This window comes from Schistocerca piceifrons, chromosome 8 (genome assembly GCF_021461385.2).
Source record: "Schistocerca piceifrons isolate TAMUIC-IGC-003096 chromosome 8, iqSchPice1.1, whole genome shotgun sequence".
Taxonomy (NCBI): Eukaryota; Metazoa; Arthropoda; class Insecta; order Orthoptera; family Acrididae; genus Schistocerca; species Schistocerca piceifrons.
The window spans coordinates 181,005,451-181,025,495 of NC_060145.1; the positions used below are offsets into that span (position 1 = coordinate 181,005,451).

At 40.9% G+C, this 20,045-nt stretch overlaps 1 protein-coding gene across 1 annotated transcript in view; it reads left to right on the forward strand.

Moving 5' to 3' along the window:
• LOC124712167 (optomotor-blind protein-like) overlaps positions 1 to 20,045 on the forward strand; it is a 503,819-nt gene that overhangs the window by 215,790 nt on the left and 267,984 nt on the right. The window contains exon 3 of the mRNA XM_047242462.1: positions 9,020 to 9,182. Coding sequence (XP_047098418.1) covers positions 9,020 to 9,182 — 163 coding nt within the window. The remainder of the gene's footprint in view (positions 1 to 9,019; positions 9,183 to 20,045) is intronic.

Here is a 20,045-nt window from a genome sequence, read left to right on the forward strand (position 1 = left end):
CTAGTACTTCATAAAAGGTTCAAGATATTGGACGAAACTTTTTGCAAGTGATTCTAAGAAAACAAAGCAGTATTTATATTAAAACAAAGGAGGGCATTTTACTGCGTGGTTAATCGTTTGGAGAAAGGCTTATTGTAAATTTGCTTAAAATGAAATTATGTGCATTTTTAAAAGGCATTCGATGCAGTGAAATGTATCACAGACACCGGCCATTGATATCCTGGATAGCAGGATGAAATTTGCCGCACAAACAAGTTCAGTCCTTTCTGAGAAATGTTATACTGCAATGAGTCTAGATATTTAACCTTCACTTTCAGCTACGAAACCGGAGCTCCTTTCCAAGTATCACTACAGACACGGACAAGTAAAACGAGACACATAATTTTTCGACAGCTGTACAATGTTATTAATAAAAGTACTTTAAAAAGCTTTAGAAACTTCAATATACTATCGCCTAAAAATTTTTGTTCGCACATCTTGAATTGTTCATGAAATAAATCATGAACATGCTCCTTCTATGAAGTAGCCTTTGTCTGCTGTTCAGAGTTCGCTTGCAACTTTCTACCTTCTTATTAATCAGGCCTTCTGTCAACTGCAGTTGGCTGCAATAACAGTTAAACCCCAAAAGCACAGCATAACCACTGATTAACTTCATTTAGTGACGAAGAAACGGGGAATCTACGCTTCATTTTGAGGTGTACTTCTCGGATTTTAGATCGTCAATGCAGCGCTCAGGAATGAACCATCACTGCATATTCAGATATAATGAAGATATGTAGATCAACTTTGATTTAACACAGAAACATCATTTTTTTATGTGCCGCAGCACATAAACATTTGGAGTTTTTTTCTTATTTTACATGTTTACTTAATGCAATGAGCTCTTTAGCTGAACTTAATACTATTTTCAGTTCTCTAAACGAATCTGTCTGCATAGAAATTACGCTGACGATCTAAGATGTACGATTGTCGTCTAAAAATGCAAGTAAATCTCAGAAACGCCTCCTAAATAAGTAACTTTTGCTTCAGTGGTTTAACAGACCAACGTACTAGTCAATTTATTTTAAAGAAGTTACGATGCTATGAAAAATACGCAGCTGCAAAAGCAAATAAATACAAAGGGAATTCCTGTGCTTGTTTCGAAACGCTTCTGCAGCCGGTTGAGCAGCTTCGAACCGGCGTATCGGATCTCCTCCCAAGTTCCCGCAACATTTGATGGACTAATGACCCGTCCGCTAGCCGAACTTTGTGTGACGTGTGGTGTCTGCTGTTTGCTCTGCTGCTGCCGCTGCCGCCGCCGCCGCCGCCGCCGCCGCCGCTGCTGCTGCGACACGCTTGTGACCACTACGGCGCCCTCCGCTGCCCGCCGCAGAACAGTAATCCGACACGGGTGCGCATCGACTTGCCTTGTCTTGCCTTGCCTTGCCTTTCACCGGTTCTCAGACCGCAAAAGGCTCCTCGGTCCGGAGACCGCTTTGCGACCCACGCAGGATCTGGGAACTGTTCTACAGCGTCCGAGCTTATTGCGCGTCGAAACAGCGCCTAACTCGTCACGTAGGCGTTTCACGTCCACGTTCCACCCGCAGGATGTTGGCTATAACTGCAACCCACTACAGGGGTTTAGAACACCATAGGTGATCCACTGGTAGCGAGTATGGAACAGATGGTACAGGGAGGACATGTAATGATATCTTCTACAGCAGGAGTGTCCAACTTTTTATCTTACTTGTGCCACATTGGAAGAACACGAGTATTTTTGGGGCACACTTAACATACTTAACACTAACCGGCGAGAAAAGAAAGAAAAGATGGTCGGAGGTTTATAGTTGGCACATTTAAGTAATTTAGAATTTATTGATTTATGATTCTTTACTCTAAAAAAGCAAAATTAGATTAATCTGACATTTTACATATGAGATTTCATTAATAATTTTATGTATAAGTGATTACAACTCATAGAATTAATGTCACAATTGACTTACGGTACTTAACAGTCTTACGGTACTGTGAGACAGCAAACATTGGCAGTAACTGCAATCCGCACGAGGATTTCTAACAAAGGTTCTCTATCACAGCTGCAAAAAAATAACACAGAATTTCCTTGGATTTCCATAAATTAATTTCCTTGTACGTGTCTACATCTGTAATTTCGCAGTTGCAGTCGAAGTAGCCGTAAGACAACATAGGAAGCGCGTATGACGGATTGGCCGGTTATATGAACGAGACTCTGGGCTTTCAAATATAACACTAGTGGCAATGTTAAGAACGTGATGGACTAATGATAGAATAGTATCGTGTGACAGGAGTTTCAAATTGAAAATATTAAGTTTATCACAACTTTACATTTTTTGTTTTTCTATTTTTACCGATTGTCTCACGCTCACTCCTTGGGCAGCATTGAAGTTGCTTTGGTCCGCATCCGGTATGTGGGTCGCTGGTTGAACGCCCATGACCTACTGCCTAAAGTACAGGGTGATTCAAAAAGAATACCACAACTTTAAAAATGTGTATTTAATGAAAGAAACATAATATAACCTTCTGTTATACATCATTACGAAGAGTATTTAAAAAGGTTTTTTTTCACTCAAAAACAAGTTCAGAGATGTTCAATATGGCCCCCTCCAGACACTCGAGCAATATCAACCCGATACTCCAACTCGTTCCACACTCTCTGTAGCATATCAGGCGTAACAGTTTGGAAAGCTGCTGTTATTTCTCGTTTCAAATCATCAATGGTGGCTGGGAGAGGTGGCCGAAACACCATATCCTTAACATACCCCCATAAGACAAAATCGCAGGGGGTAAGATCAGGGCTTCTTGGAGGCCAGTGATGAAGTGCTCTGTCACGGGCTGCCTGGCGGCCGATCCATCGCCTCGGGTAGTTGACGTTCAGGTTTCATAACTAACCTTCTTCGTAGGACTCTCCATACAGTTGATTGTGGAATTTGCAGCTCTCTGCTAGCTCTGCGAGTCGATTTTCCTGGGCTGCGAACAAATGCTTGCTGGATGCGTGCTACATTTTCATCACTCGTTCTCGGCCGTCCAGAACTTTCCCTTTGCACAAACACCCATTCTCTGTAAACTGTTTATACCAACGTTTAATACACCACCTATCAGGAGGTTTAACACCATACTTCGTTCGAAATGTACGCTGAACAACTGTCGTCGATTCACTTCTGCCGTACTCAATAACACAAAAAGCTTTCTGTTGAGTGGTCGCCATCTTAGCATCAACTGACGCTGACGCCTAGTCAACAGCGCCTCAAGCGAACAAATGTACAACTAAATGAAACTTTATAGCTCCCTTAATTCGCCGACAGATAGTGCTTAGCTCTGCCTTTTATCGTTGCAGAGTTTTAAATTCCTAAAGTTGTGGTATTCTTTTTGAATCACCCTGTATTAACAATATTATCTTATGATGATTTCCAGCTGTAGTCAAAATGGCAATAAAGTATTAATTGTGTCGTGCTGTCGGTGACACCCTAATTGAGTCTTTAGTGCATTCCGGCAGATTTCAAGATAACTCAACGCTTGAGAACAACAGCATAGAGTTACAGGAGAATAAACAAAGAATAGAGCTGAAAAATATAAGCAATGCCACAAAGGATTTCATCGCAAAATGGATAATCCTTTATAAATGAAATCTTAAACTTCTAGTGTCAGAATTATAGATACTGCAGAGGATCCTACGCTACATGTGTTGAGATTTGGGACTAATAGCATTTACAGTTTTCGTTGGCAAGATGGAACGAGGTGGCAACAGCGGTTAGCACACTGGACTCGGATTCAGGAGGACGTTGGTTCAAATGCCCATCCTGATTTAGGATTCACGTGATTTCTCTAAATCGCTCCAGGCAAATACCTGGATGGTTCATTCGGTAAAGGCACGGCCGATTTCCTTCGCCATCCTTTGGTAACCCGAGTTTGTAATCCGTAATTAATCACCGTGCTGTCAACGGGACGTTAAATTGTAGTATTCCCTCCTCCTTTTCTTTACTGACATGAAAAGTTTACACTCACAGCAATATTTTAACTTCACAGCAACTGCTTACTACCGCTGGTGTCAATGCGTGGATTATAGAGGCTTATAAAATTTTGCCACTCTCGTTAATATCCCTTTTGTCTGTTCTCACTGTACTTGGTTTATTATCATCTGCGTACCTGTAAAATTTTGATCCTGATGCTATGGGACACCAGAATGCCTGTTATCTAATGGAGCTACTAAATGACAGGAAAATGTAACAAAATCCGAATCCGCCAGAAGCTAAAAGCAGTTGTTGAAACAAAGTCGCCAAAATTCGTATCGACTATAAAAATAAAAATAAAAAAGTATAAAGTTGAGCCCCATGTCCAGTAGCTATTTTGTTAGAACAGTGGTTATGGTGATACGAATCTAATTAATATCGTTTCTCCAAACACTTCCAAAATGTAGCAAATATTCTTGAGAACCATAATAAAGCCAAAGAAAGTAACATTTATGATTCTTTGAGAAAGGAAAACAAGGTTCAGAAAAAGGCAAATGGTTTGTGAGAAACTGAACACAGGCGAAGACTGAAATCTCTAAATACGAAGAAAGCATATACTGGAGAATACACGTCTCGGGACACTTAAATTCAACGTGGGTGATATTACCAGCCAACAATGAAATCTAATTAATTGTTACTGCTCTCCTAAGTGGTGTGAATTGAGTATGTAATAATTAATCTTAGAGTTGTAGCTTTCCTGCATGTGGTCTGCAACGAAAATTAGGCTTACTGCGCATTTTCACAAGTGCAAACTGCCACAGCTTATCTGTTGTTAGCGACTGGCGATGTTGTCAGTACTGAAGACGAAATGATGTGCGAAACGTCCTCAATACAACTTTCTAGCCTGTTTGACCCCTTTTAAATATTCTTTTGTATAAAGCAAAATGATATCTAAATGTTTTATTGAAGATGACAATAACCCGGAAGCCAACGACTGCACTTGTAGGAAACTTGTTTGATAATGTTCAGCGATGGTGATGTTTGGATTTTTAAGGAACGTTTGTGGTCACAAGCCTGTTGCTGCCTTCAACTCTTTGATATAGCTATTTTACGAAAGGTAGTGTAACTATTTTATTAAAAGTAGTGTAAGTATAAAAACATTTATCACACTGAATGTGTCACAGATTTTTATTGATTATCTTATTCATAGTGTAAAGGTATTTTTTATTTTTTGGGTGTTGTGTTAATTCTGTTATTCATTATCTGTGTCGGTTAGGAATCAATCAAGTGTTAAAAAAAATGATGAAATATTTCGTGAAAGATACCAAGTGTGTTCTGCTTACTTGCTGTCACTTTTCTCATTTTGCCCAGCTCATTTATTGGTAGTTAAATATAAATCTTACTTTTTTTTATTTTGCGAAGATGTCTGCTCTGCTGAACAATGTTGCAAGTGATTTCTCGGTGAATCATTGCTCTCGACAATTGTCGTTGTACATTTCATGCCCACTCTGGAACAGAGCTCAGCTTTGTAATGGTGAAAACTGTTCTAATCACACAGTAGCTTTTAATGTAATCGACCCCGTGAATATGAAATTAATCCCTGGAAACAAAATTTCCTTTGTTATTTCTTGTCATGTCTCCTTGGTGTTCTTCGTTCGTCATACGCGGTAAATAAATTTTTATAGCTAAGACTCATTATGGTACAAAAGACAGAGGACATAGAACATAATACTTACAATCAGGAATAGCGCTTTTATCGTGTCTACGCTTTGTGTTTATATTGCAGATGCTAGGAGTACGGCAGTTTAATGAACAATTTCTCGTATCAAAATCAGATACGTTAGAAACTATCTAAATGTAAATATAATTCCCAAAACTCTCTTCTTTGATACGTTCACAAACTCCTAGTAGCGTAAACAGTAAGGCTACAGTGAAAGCGGAATGAGGAGCGAGAAGTAAGAAGCAACGGACTCCTGTGGAATCACTTGAACCATGTCTGCAGCACATCCTCTACGCCGCACACGTGAGATGAAGTGTTTTTGTACCGACGGTTATGGACGCGGCTGGCTACTTAGAAAGCTCAGGAACGTTGTCGGGATTCACACATCATTGTTGACTTCATACTCCCAGCTGTGCGTCAGAGGTTATTCCAGCACTTGAAGTGAGGAGCAGGGAGCTGAACGATGTTTGCAATACAAGGCGCTTCCCTTGGGTAACTTGTACTTAGGCCGAAACACTGAGGCAAATATTTTGGCAGCAGACCGTGCCGAGAAATTCACACGTGATGTAGCACTGCACATTGGCGACCGTAAAACTGAGATATCAACAGACACCTGCGGCTGACCACATTTAAGCATTATAATATTTGTACTGCGTTTCCTATTTTTCTAGTCTTCTAATTTATACTACATACCACACGCAAAAGGTCTCGCAGCGTTCTACCCGAGGTTTCTTTTCCACTGATTACGAGCACGTTAAAACATGGCTAATTCTGAAAGTTAAGCATAGAAAACCGAGGTTATTCTTCAGTACGAAAGTCATTCTCGAATGAAATAGTACATTTATGTTCCATGAATTTAATTTCTCGAATCATGACTTCGAGAAAGTTTGAAGGAAAAAGAATAAAACACAATACATGTAAATTTTCCAGTTTGTGTGAGGACGTAAATTTTAATGGTGGAATAAAAACAATAATCAAAGAAAGGAAACGAACTACAAAATTAGTTCTCACCTCACTTAGATAGCAATTACCTACCCGTACTTAATGAAGGTTTTCTTTCAATAGCAGACATCATTGTAGCGCATCGCAATTTATGTTTCCCGTGTCTTGTAAATCACCGTGAAGTGTGTCATAGAAGAGTTTTGGACTTATCATATGACTTCTCTTCTGGTTCACGAATGATGATTATGTTATTACTTTCACGAGACCACCATGAGCGTTATGTGAGAAGTCGCAGGGTATGTAGTCTATAGATTACTCACTAAACATAGCTTTACACAAATTTTATACGGATATTTTTCACGAGATAACCCCAGCGTTTCCTGATTTAGATTTCTCAATTCCGTTTTAATTAACAAATGTGTCGCCATTCGTACACCTACTCTCTCTGTGCAACGGGTATATCTAGTCACTCCACACTTTCAGTTTCTTTCTAAGACTACTTTTAGAGAACAACAATATTTCTGTGCCCTTTGCCGAATCTATTAAGGCGTACCAGTCACAGTGGGAGTAAAAGGCTTAAACAAATACGAAAAATTTGCAAAGGAAAAGTTATTAAAATAGCATACGAATAAAAAGTTATTTGTTGTCATTTTTTGTTACAGTCTCCACTTCCGTGCGATAAAATCAGTTCTGTTTGCTGGAAGGCTAGGGCAATTGTGATTTCTCTGAAAACAATGTATTTGTGCTGGCGCACGCTAACCAATAACTACGTTCAGCTAATTCAATGTAATAATAGATAATTCATATCGAATTTCGCTATTAAAACACTCCCCCACCGCCCCTCCTTCCCTCTATCGCCCGTGACCCGCAAGCATTTCAGTTTATTGCAGGTACCAGCAGCGTAAAACAGCGTTCCTTCCGCCATTAAATTTTTTCAAATTATTTCACTAGCAGCTAGTTGTCGCGATAAACGTTCGGTGTGGTAATAGGATGCTTATGACTAGCTCTGTTCAGCTACAAGTGCAATTCTGAATCTGCATAATTTCATTTACAAACAACAGGAAAACTGCTATTAAAAGTATTTCAAAGTAATATATATTCAAAATACCACTGTCAAAGATTCAACGCTCAGGAAGAGTTTTCTGCACTTCCGGGCAGAACAACGTAGGGATAATGAAGAGGTGGAGGTGCACCGTTCCCTAACACAAATTCGAAGATTGACACCTTCAACTTTTGTAGTCCTATCTTCCTCAGTTGCTTGTAATATTACGGTATATTCATAATTTTTACGTTTTGGACCGTCTGTCTACAACTGAGTGAAACACAATTTTCGTGCCATACGCGTTTCGCCTTTATTCTCTGCAAGGGAACTCCAGTGGCCTGGAATACGTACATTTTGGGGCAGTGTACCCATAGGTTATAAACAATTCTGGTGTTGGTTTTTGCTATGATGTAGTAATATTTTAAAGTCTACTTGCAGGTTGCGTGGATAACTTTCTACATATTACGCTTCTGTTCCATTTCTAGTGCCGTTCCGCTTCTTATAACTGGCACTTGGGGTCTTTTCCGCATTTCACAGCACTAGGAACTGAACACTTGTTTTGATGCGAAACTTGTGTTTCATTCAGCTGCAGTCAGACGATCCAAAAAATAAAAATTATCAATATATCGAGGAGTGGGAGATCTAGACATTCAGTTTTAGCAGTATGTTTTATTCAGCAGACTTTTATCTACTTTTTTTTGCCAGGTTCTTTTTCTAGTGGTGCAATTCAACTGTCGCGGAGATGATCATGGAGGAATAAGTGACATTTCACCTAGCGTTGCAATCATACGTATGAATTCATATTTTACAACAGTTTAATTTCATAATGTCACATTGTTTTCAATAAACTTCGTAATTTTTTGTGTAAATTCTTACTATTATTAACAACCACTAGCTTCTAGTTCAGCATAATGGAAAAAATGTTGCGGTAATGGTTGCGCAAGTCAGAACGATGGTAAGAATTGTTCCTAGATGTATCGACGCCGTACAAATTTGGTATTATCCTATTTTCTGAAACTGACAGTGCCATTATCAAAGGTTTCCTTTTATGCCATTGATTAATCGTATTTATATTTTTAGAAGAAAAAAGTACAGCTTGCTTACCTAAGACTTCTTGTTGTGTGCCACCATTGTCAGTCATGAGTGATTTTGTGTTCTTATCTTGACGTTGCATCACATCCGATTCTTAAATCTAGTCAAGAGTAATGTAAAAGTACTTTGACATACCAGTCTTTTTAGTCGCTAAGCATTTCCTCTGCTCTCCGTCGGAGCGCGCGCCATATTTTGTAAATTTAGTGTCTGTTGCTAATGCAGTATGTGATGAGTGCTGTCTGTGTCTGCTGTTCCCAGCCGGTGGATGGTCGCCGGAAAGGCTGACCCTGAAATGCCTAAGCGCATGTACATCCACCCGGATAGCCCATCCACGGGCGAACAGTGGATGCAAAAAGTCGTTTCCTTCCATAAGCTGAAGCTGACCAACAACATTTCCGACAAGCACGGCTTTGTAAGTACTGTACGTTCGTATCCACCACATTATTATTCTCTTTTTCTCTTTTCCTTCACTAGGTGTCGTAGTTTGTAGTTTGCATGTTTGAAGCGCAAGCGTTGTGGGTCACCTCTGATGAATACTGAAAACCAGACAGGTGCATCAAGAGAGCTGTTTGAAAGTTCTGGACGCGCTTGACAGCCACATAATTGAGGACAATCAGCTGAAAATATCGGAGATATATTTTATAGTAAATAATATTAAGAAACAGAAAAACGAATTACTGTGCACCAAGTCTCGCGCTAAGTTTATACTTTACTCTAATGTGATATTGAGCAGCAAAAGCAGCATTCAGGAATTGGGACTTTTTATATCGTGCAATCATGTATTCAGTTACGTGTACAATTCATAATCTGTTGTTTAATTGCAACAGTTTGTTTTCATTTGAAATGTTATAGGCGACCACGTACAATTAGATAGCAACATCATCAGGCTGAATAGTATGCTAATCAGAAGAGTGGTGGCGAAAAAGTAGTTCTGTACTTAAAATAACTATGGATTTTTAAAGCGTTCCTGGAAGATATAGCACATTTACCACAGTTCTGATTGCTACTTGCCCACGTTAGGTTGACAAAGCTGGTAAACACAACGTCCATAGAAAGTTATGAGGGCTCTGTACTACAGAAGCTTTACTACTAGCCAGCGTGTGACAACCACTAAACACACATTGTGTGTTTCAGAAATATAGTGAACAGTCTTGATGAAATTACTTACTACGCAGTTTTAGCAGATTGCTCATTGCAGGATTTTTAAAACCTAGTGGTTCTGTTCAATGTTGCCAACTATTAACGTTTTAGCTGTGTACCTACCATAGTTGATGTAAGCATCTAAGAAGTTGGTTTGTAATTCTCAGCATGCCTAAGAACGACAGCTCTTAATATTTAAAGTCCGAAATAAAGTTCAAAATTCATTGTAGAGCTATTGGATCGTTCGAAGAACCTTATTTGAAAGTGATTTTATTCATTTTGAGTACTATAGACTTTTGAATTACTAGCACTGGGAACAGTACACTGAAATTCAGTTGCCTGCAAGCCTATGTATAGTACAAGGAATATGTGTTTCTAACGCACTTGGTAATCATGTGCATTTCACACAGATAATTTTAAAATGAGATTGCGTAATGTGTTGATAAAGGATGTATGGCAATAACGTTGTACACGTAAGTGTAGCAGTATTTCGGTAAACACCTACATTCAAAAATTCTACAGTCTCATTCACCGTTTGAATCCTATAATTGTTTCGTAGTAGTGCTTCGAACATCGTATCACCAAAACCGCTAAACCCGACTACCGTCACAATTGACTGTCACCGTAGTGACTCAAGTATAGATACTGTGACTGCCCTGAACGTTTGTTTCGACTTGCTACCAGTCATATTATTTATTTTGTTTTTTAAGGGGAGAGCACAATTGAATTAACAGAAACTAAATACTAAGAAAGAAGCATATGGAATATCAGACCAACTATGTGACTGGACCCAAGAGTTTATTGCAAACATAACACAGAATGTCATTCTCAACGGAGAGAAGTCTTCAAATGTAAAAGGAACTTTGGTCGTGCCCTCAGAGAGTGTGATAGGACGATTACTTTTCACAATCTATATAAACAGCATTGTGGATAACGTCGGAAGTTCCGTGAGACTTTACGCAGATAATGCTGTTCTATACAGAGAAGTCGCAACCCGCTAGGAAAACGCAGCGAGGTGCAAGAGGACCTGCGGAGTATTGACGCCCGGTGCAGGGATTGGGAATTGATTCTTAACGTGTTGTGCACAAATAGGCAGAAAGGTCCATTGCTGTCTAATTACACGACCGCAAAACAATCACTGGAAGCAATCACACCCGTAAAATTTCTAGGAGTATGAGTGCAGATTGGTTTAAACTGGAACGACCACATGAAATTAATAGCCAGTAAAGCAGATGCCAAACTGGGATTCACTGGAAAACTCCTCTGGATTTACAAAAACGACGTTGAATCAATACTTGATTATTTTTCATCAACGTGGGCTCCACACCAGAGAATAGGGGAAACGCAAAATGTCCAAAGAAGAGCGGCGCATTTCGTTGCATGTTTAGTAAGCGCGAAAGGGTCGCGGAGATGTTCGGCCGGCTCCAGTGGCAGAGAGACGCGTTCTGCACGGCGTTCTGATTTACTGCTCGAATTCCGAGAGCGTAAATTCCTGGAAGAGTCTACCAGTATATTCCTGCTTCCTACTTATATCTCCCAAAAACGGCCATGAGCTTAAAATTATGAAGATTCGAGTTCGCAAGGACGCTTACGAACAATCTTTCTTACTGCGAACCATTCGCGACTGGAAGACGAAAGGGGGAAGTGACAATGGTATGCAAAAAGTAAACCTCCGCCAACATTGTACATGGGTTTGTGGACTGTAGACGTAGGTATAACATAACCTTTACGTATTTTAGTTCAAATTCGAAACGCGTAATTTGATATCATCGCTATGTCCTGTAAACAGAGAGAAAGGCCTCACTTGAAGACAGAATTTCTCTATATAGTGGGCGGCAATGGGGCAGTCTGACTGTAGCACAGGACAGATTAAATGTAATTGCTGCGCGGAGGGTGTGTGTCGGCGAAGATGGCACTACGCTCCACCACGGGGGAGCGCCTCCCCGTCTTGGCGAACAATGGAGCGGGTCGGCCATTGTGCTCCGAGGGGGCCCGTAGACAAATTGTGTCTTGCAGGGGTCGCGCGCCGATGACTCGCGCCCAGCCGGAGTCCGGCCTGTGGGCACATCAAAGCAGGCTGCCGGAGCGTCTTCGATATTCGTGGGAAGAAAATTCGCTAGTGGACGGAATAATACGTGAGGGGGTGTTTTGCATACATTAAACCTGAAGAAAGTTCTGAGGTCCACTATTTGGCTGAATTTAATGCACTGGAGAAAGCAGGGGAGCTTGAACAAACGACTGGCTGGCTCTGAGCACTATGCGACTTAACTTCTGAGGTCATCAGTCGCCTAGAACTTAGAACTAATTAAACCTAACTAATCTAAGGACATCACACACATCCATGCCCGAGGCAGGATTCGAACCTGCGACCGTAGCGGTCACGCGGTTCCAGACTGAAGCGCCTTTAACCGCACCGGACAAACGACTGGAACCTACGTGATATATTGATACAGAGTTCATTCAACTCGTTGTCATAAGTTCGGGACCTAACCATCGTTTCGCCCTAGGACTTTCTGTGTGACATTCGAGACACCTTTCACCTAGTACGAAGAACTGTAAAACTACACAAATTTCTATTACTTTCTACAGCAACAACATAAAGTGTGCGCTACCTTGCAACTACCCAAAAACATTTTAAGGGCTTCTTTCTTCGGCCTAATAGTGAAACGTGTTATTCCTGAAAATTTCGTGTTACACTTCAGCTGTGCGGTATCGACTGACACCTGTCACAAACGATGAGCAATTATACACGGCAGATGCGTGCACCGGTTCCTCACGTTATCTTTAATTCAAAAATAAATACGCGTTTTGGAATGCTTTTTATTAAAATGTTAAGTATTCTCGCTGTTGTTCCACAGTCATGTCGAACGCCTGTATTTCTGTATTTAAAAGCCCAGAATTGCGGAATGTAACATCGAACGATAATAATCCAAATTATTTGATGTCAGCATTTGCCGCAGCAAGTACAGAACTATTCGTTCTATAAGTTCAAAAGCCTTTCTTGTGCTAAATTATATGTTCCAGACTCGTTTCGCCTTATGCAGTAGTCATGATCAGTCGATTTATTTCTTGCATTGTGCTGTTTCGTTTGTACATATGATACTTTTATTCATATAAAAATTATGGCGTGAATAGTTTCTGGTCTATAGGTACGGGACCTAAAGAAAAAAAACAAAACTAATCTTGGAAAAATAAATCTATTGAAGAGGCCTTTAATATAAACCTCAAAACTTGTGTGTAGCGTAAAGAAACCTTACTTTACAGGAAGAAAAGGCTTTTGAATTTATAGAACGGATAGCAGTTCAGTAAAAATTAATTTTCGTCTGTAGAATCTACCAGAAGTGCAGTAGTTGACGTACAAGTGCTTTAATATTACTTTGGCATATTTTTTGACGTTCTGGGTGACAGACATTCCTCAGTTGCGCTGATAGAAGCTACAAGAGCGGAGGACGAAAAAGCTATGCACTGCTTGGGGTGGGCGAGACATTTGCGCAATATAGCGGATAAGAAAAAAGTGCGGTATGTGCAGAATACGGGTAGTTGACTCTACGAAAATTTCACCCGGAACGTTTATTAGACGAATCCGAATTGGCAGGATTCATATTAAGGCTTGACATGAAACACATATATAAAGATTTCCCTCTGAAGAGTGAGCAAAGGCTCTTGGGATAAGCGTGCATTTTTGGATTTTTGAACTACTGCCCTGCTAATTGTTGAAGACTTGCGCCTAGAGTACTTAAAACATAGAAGTAAAGTACGCCGTGGACAGAGGTGGTATATCGGCAAGCAGGGCCGTCAGAACGCACGCCAATGGAGATCGTTTGGAGCGTTTGGAGCAATGCCCTCCAACCAGCTCGAGATTTTGACGATCTAACGCGCCAATTGGGTATAATTTGGCACGACAACCCTCAGAAGGACACCCAATAATTCTGTCAGTGTCAAGCCGAGTAACTGCTTGCGTAAGGGCTAACGCGTTTGGAGTTGCTCAATCTGTGACGCTCTTTCTCTTGCATAAACCGTGCAATTTTTCTGAGTAGCAATCATCTGTTTGTCTGTGCATGTACGTCACTCTTACGGAATTCCGCCCCATTCGCATAATTCCTTCGAGGTGCGTCTTTTTTTCTTTGAGTGTATTTCAAATTTTGAGAGTTGTTACTCTCTTTGGTTGAGAGCTACGGCCGGCGCTCAAATGGAGTGTTTTTGAGAAGCAGCTTAGGAACGTTGCACACGATTTCGCCCAACATAAACTGCCTCTTAGAAGAAAGATTAAGGAAAGGCAAACCTACGTTTCTAGCATTTGTAGACTTAGAGAAAGGTTCTGACAATGTGAACTGGAATACTTTCTTTCTAATTCTGAAGGTGGCAGGGGTAAAATACAGAGAGCGAAAGGCTATTTACAACTTGTACAGAAACCAGATGGTAGTTATAAGAGTAGAGGTACATGAAAGGGAAGCAGATGTTGGGAAGGGAGTGAGACAGAGTTGTAGCCTCTCCCCGATGCTATTCAGTCTGTATATTGAGCAAGCAGTAAAGGAAACAAAAGAAAAGTTCGGAGTAGGCTTTAAAACCCATGGAGAAGAAATAAAAACTTTGAGGTTCTCCGATGTCATTGTAATTCTGTCAGAGACAGCAAAGGACTTGGAAGAGCAGTTAAAAGGAATGGACAGTGTCTTGAAAGGGTAAGATGAACATCAACAAAAGCAAAACGAGGATAATGGAATGTAGTCGAATTAAGTCGGGTGATGCTGAGGGAATTAGATTAGGAAATGAGACACTTAAAGTAGTAGAGGAGTTTTGCTATTGGGGAGCAAAATAACTGATAATGTTCGAAGTAGAGAGGATATAAAACGTAGACTGGCAATGGCAAGGAAAGCGTTTCTGAAGAAGAGAAATTTGTTAACATCGAGTATTGATTTAAGTGTCAGTAAGTCGTTTCTGAAAGTATTTGTATGGAGTGTAGCCATGTATGGAAGTGAAACATGGACGATAAATAGTTTGGACAAGAAGAGAATAGAAGCTTTCGAAATGTGGTGCTACAGAAGAGTGCTGAAGATTAGTTGGGTAGATCACATAACTAATGAGGAGGTATTGAATAGAATTGGGGAGAAGAGACATTTGTGGCACAACTTGACTAGAAGAAGGGATCGGTTGGTAGGACATGTTCTGCGGCATCAAGGGATCACCAATTTAGTAATGGAGGGCACCGTGGAGAGTAAAAATCATAGAGGGAGACCAAGAGATGAATACACTAAGCATATTCAGAAGGATGTAGGCTGCAGTAGGTACTGGGAGATGAAGAAGCTTCTGCATCAAACCAGTCTCAGGACTGAAGACCACAATAACAACAAACTGCCTCTACGTACGTAAGAAATTAGTATTAGCGCTGAGAACAAAAAAATGGATATAATTTAATGCTGTACTAATTTGACGGAAAATGTGCGTAGACTGTGGAGAGTTAACGGAAGATACGGATTCATATTAGGTCGTGCCCTTCAGGCAGTGTATTAGACTGACGTTTGCATTTTCTCCGAGGGAATAGCGGCGGCGCAACAGAGGGGCTTGCGCCTTATATCGAGCACGGGTGAGTGCGAGGAGTATCGCGTGGCGGCGAGGGACCCGATGCGAGCCCAGCGCGCCGCAAAATGCGCCGGGCCACGGGGAGCGGAACGGAGTAAAGCTATTTCCCCCGCCGCCTGGGATTCGGGACGTGTGGGTCTGCTTGGCGAGGCTCCTGAGGGCGCGTGCGCCGGGAATCGATATCCCCGGCGGGGTGGAGCGGGACGCGGGCTGGGAACGGGCTGATTGCTGACTTGGCTGATGTCTTCTTTCCTGGTGCTGCTGCTGCTGCTGCTGCTGTTGCCGCCGCCACAATGGCGGAAGTTCGTCCCCGAGCTGAGTCAGAGGTGACCCACCGCAGCCGCACCGCAGATAGCTGCTCGCATGTTGCTGCATGCCGCCGAGGAAGCTCCTTGAACAGCTCCGTCCCTAATGACCTCGACGTCGACGGGACGCTGAACTGCAAGTCGTCGCATTTTCATTTGCTTCCGGCAAACACTACCCTGTGTGCTAGGTGGTTTTAGGTAGGTACTCCATAACAAACAGCTTTCTCAATACCTTCCCCATCGTAGACCAAGAAATTTTCGCGACTGTACCGAAAAAAGGCGTGACGGTAATGACACACGGCTGGATGAGCGTTATTTCATTAAGCTATGAACTCTTTCTTGCTTTTCTGCTCGTCCTTTGACTGCACTGAAAAATGGTTGCTTCTTGGTGCCGGTGCATACTTGATATTCACGCTCGAATTTTCAAAACACGGAAATTCGTAAGCTAGCCTATTTGGAAGGGATTTTGAATGAAAGGAGAAAAGAGACTGCTACTCTCTCCCGTAGCCGTATCACAACGTTCACTGAACGTAGTAGATTAAGTTCTGCGTTAATATTCAAAATCGGAATACTCGTAATTGTCAGACTAAGTTTAGCAAGACAGTGATTAGTTGCCTGACTGCAGTATTTCATTGGGTGCGTCATAACAACAACATTGTTACCCACTGTCACTTTAGCCCGCGAAATTCGTATAACAGTAGCAAAATCTAATGTTCTGAGTCCATATTTTAGAAAGAAAGCTGCCACAGTTCCTTTCACACATAATTCAGTATAGGACTTCTTTTTCCTTGCGCATTTTCTTAACAGATTGTGTGTTACTTTTCTCTCACCAGATGATCAGCAGAGCTGTGGAAAAGAGTTTCTCACGCAGTCTCTGCCGTCAGTAGTTTCGTGTTGCGTTGCGTTAGCGATGTTTACAGTGTTCAGTCTTGTGAGCCGAGTGTTCTGAGTGCAAATCATCAGAATATTGGCAGGAATTTCTGGAAACAGTACGTAGTTTAACGAAATGTCGGACTTTCAGACACACATATGTTTGATATTATTTAAAAACAGTTCGCTGCTAATCTAATGGGTACGCATAGCCTCACATTATAAGTAATACAAAGTAATATTCCCAAGCTTATCCTTAGTTCTAGAGACTGAAAGTACGATAACTGTAATACGTGGCAAAACCTGTATGTTTCTTGACAAACGGCATTTCCAAACAACTAGGGACTTCCAAATGTATTCCATGCACTCACCTCTGGTTACCCATTATTTCTATTTTTCTTTCTCCAAACGCAAACCACCACGAATTAGTTGACTAGAGCGTGTGAAAATTCCTTTTCTGTACCTGTGTTGATCATCTACTAAAAGAGAATCAACGCACAATCTTTGATGAAAAATGCATTAGTGAAAAAAAAAGCGACATGAGGAGTAGTGTGTCAACCAATTCCGAAAAGCAACAGCGGTTGGAATATCGCAGTGTAGCAACTGATTATTTACATCCCAAATTAATTTTGACAATTCTGAGTACTTCGACCGTGTTGATAACGGATTTCTTTTACTCCCTCCAGATGACGCCTTACAAGAAAACTACACAAATGTGTAATAGCGCGTTCAAGTTCTTCCGTGAACTGCGAGGCGGCAAAAATCTTGTCGGACAATGGTCTGTTATGCATTCTGCGATTGCTGCTTGCTCATATCGTTGTTCACGTCAGCATCTTTCAGTGCTGATAGACTGAGTCCACAAAAGGAAATTTCTAATGTTAAATTCGAGCATGAGTTTGCTGCTCCATGCTGCCACATCCTTGAAAAACCTAATCGAAGGTCATTCAGTAACGCGTTATATATATTTTTAGAGAAGCATATCTAACAAATTTGTCAATTCCTATACACATTAGAATACCAAATAATTAACATCCTGTCTTTCTGTGCAGTTTCTTTCGTCTTTGAGTGTACCCAGGACACTATCGTAGAAGTAATAAATGCACAGTTGAAATTCATGGAATGTAGGTCTGTTATAGAAATTTGTGATGCCAAGAATACACTCCAAAATGTGTTATTTTTTGATATGCAAAGGCTTTTGCTGGAACGTTTTCAACTAGCCTAGCAAATTTAAAGCTGTTCAGTGAGCTTCCTCTGTTATTTTACGATTTATACATATATTTTCAGGTTTGCTACACAGAAAATATTTGTTATACATCGTTGCTGTTGTTTTCTTGTACTGCCACTTAATTCATCTTAAATTAGCGCTAAATTAAGCAACAGGAAATTTATGGATTATCTCCTCCATTAGGCGTATGCCGGAACTATTGCAACCTGGTGCCTACATATTTTTTGACGGAGTTGATTTTGTGTTTTGGTGTCTTACTATCAACAGAGAACAATTTTTTCTGTTTTTGCAATTCAGCATTCAGTATCATTCTCGATGTAGTTGATTAAACATAAATACTAGATGAATATATTTTTTATTAAATTTATTTTAACCATCAGCTGTTTTTTTGTCCCAATAGTCATCTACGGTTTCTGTTATTAACCATCATCCAGGATGTAGTGTATAACAGATTAGTTAAAAGCATGCCATATTCTTTCGAAAATGAACAATATCGAAATTATCGGGTGAAATTGTACAAACACCTGACATAATTTGTCTTAGAATACTGACAGTCATATCTCATGTCAAATATACACACAACACAGGAAAAACACAACGAACCATTGCTAATTCTAAGACAAACTGTGTCAGGTGTTTGTACAATTTCACTGGATAAATTCGATATTGTTCAGCTTCGAAGGAATAATGGATGCTTTTAACTAATCTGTTGAACCCTTCATCCTGGATGATGGTTAATAACCGAAACCGTAGATGACTAATGGAACAAATAAACAGCTGATGGTTAAAATGCACTTTATAAAGTACTTTACGGCTATTGAGCATCACTCTATGGAAATATTACGAATATTTTGTTGTCGATGGTATTGTCCGAAATTCGAATAATGGTCTGAAGCAAGAACTATTAGAAAACGTAAAAATTATATTGAAATATTTTTAGGATATCGTCTTCATGATGGGATTTCTTCGTTGCATATCTAACTGAAAATGAACTGCTCATTATTTTGTGGTCAACCAACATGCGATCAGAAGTTGGTCTCAATGAATGACTACCGGATTACCTGATGATTACGTTTTGGTCTTATTCCTTATTCTTTTGCCATCCAAACATTTATAACCTTCAAGATGCTTGACCATCTAACGTTCATGGCAGAATGTATTTAATCAAGGGTACGAACAGCTCTACATCACCACCTTCAGCGTCTTAATGTGATTTTTGAGCATTGACTATTTCTACATTGACGATGATATTCCAGACAGATTTTCTTATAAACGTGGGTTGAACGCCTATGTAGCAGTAATGGTTCGCAACATAGGAAACGTGCACTTTGAGCGAGAGAAAGAGTAAGAAAACGGCAGATACCGTCGGCGGTGTTATCAGCAGCACTGAGTTACGGGCTCGGAGGAAGCAGCGGGCGCACAGTAGAGACCGATGCGCGGGCGACCAATTATTTAGCGCCGCGGGAGGGCCAGTCGATATGGTTATCGGCGATGCCGTGCGTGTGTCCCGCCTGAGCCAGCTGAATATTTCACGCGCGCTTTCGTGCTGCAGCGCCGCGTCCGTGCTATCGCTGAAACTCTTTCCGCCACCTGCGGGCAAAAATCACGTAACAGGCGCCACGAGGGGCAGCCTTCCTAGTAAATCATGTTGGGTTACTTCTGGGTGTATGCTAGTACATCCATTTTACGTATGAGAGATGTAGTTGCCTGGACTAGAATTACGCGTTTGTCAAAGCGTTGTTGTTTGGAAAGTAAACACTCGTACTAAAAAAAAGGGTTCAAATGATTCTGAGCACTATGCGACTTAACTTCTGAGGTCATCAGTCGCCTGGAACTTAGAACTAATTAAACCTAAGGACATCATACACATCCATGACCGAGGCAGGATTCGAACCTGCGACCGTAGCGGTCGCTCGGTTCCAGACTGTAGCGCCTAGAACCGCACGGCCACTCCGGCCGCCAACACTCCTACTAACTTCTAAGTATGCTAGAGCCGAATGACTTAGAACCGTTGCGTTTCTTTTTTTAACGATTTTGTGGTTAGCGGTCTCTCAACATGGATATAAATCGGATACCCGTACATTTGGCATTTATGGGAAAGGTAGTTACCGTCAAGCTATCGAGCTTAGCGATACTGTAAAGGCAAGAATATATTTCTGACCATGAC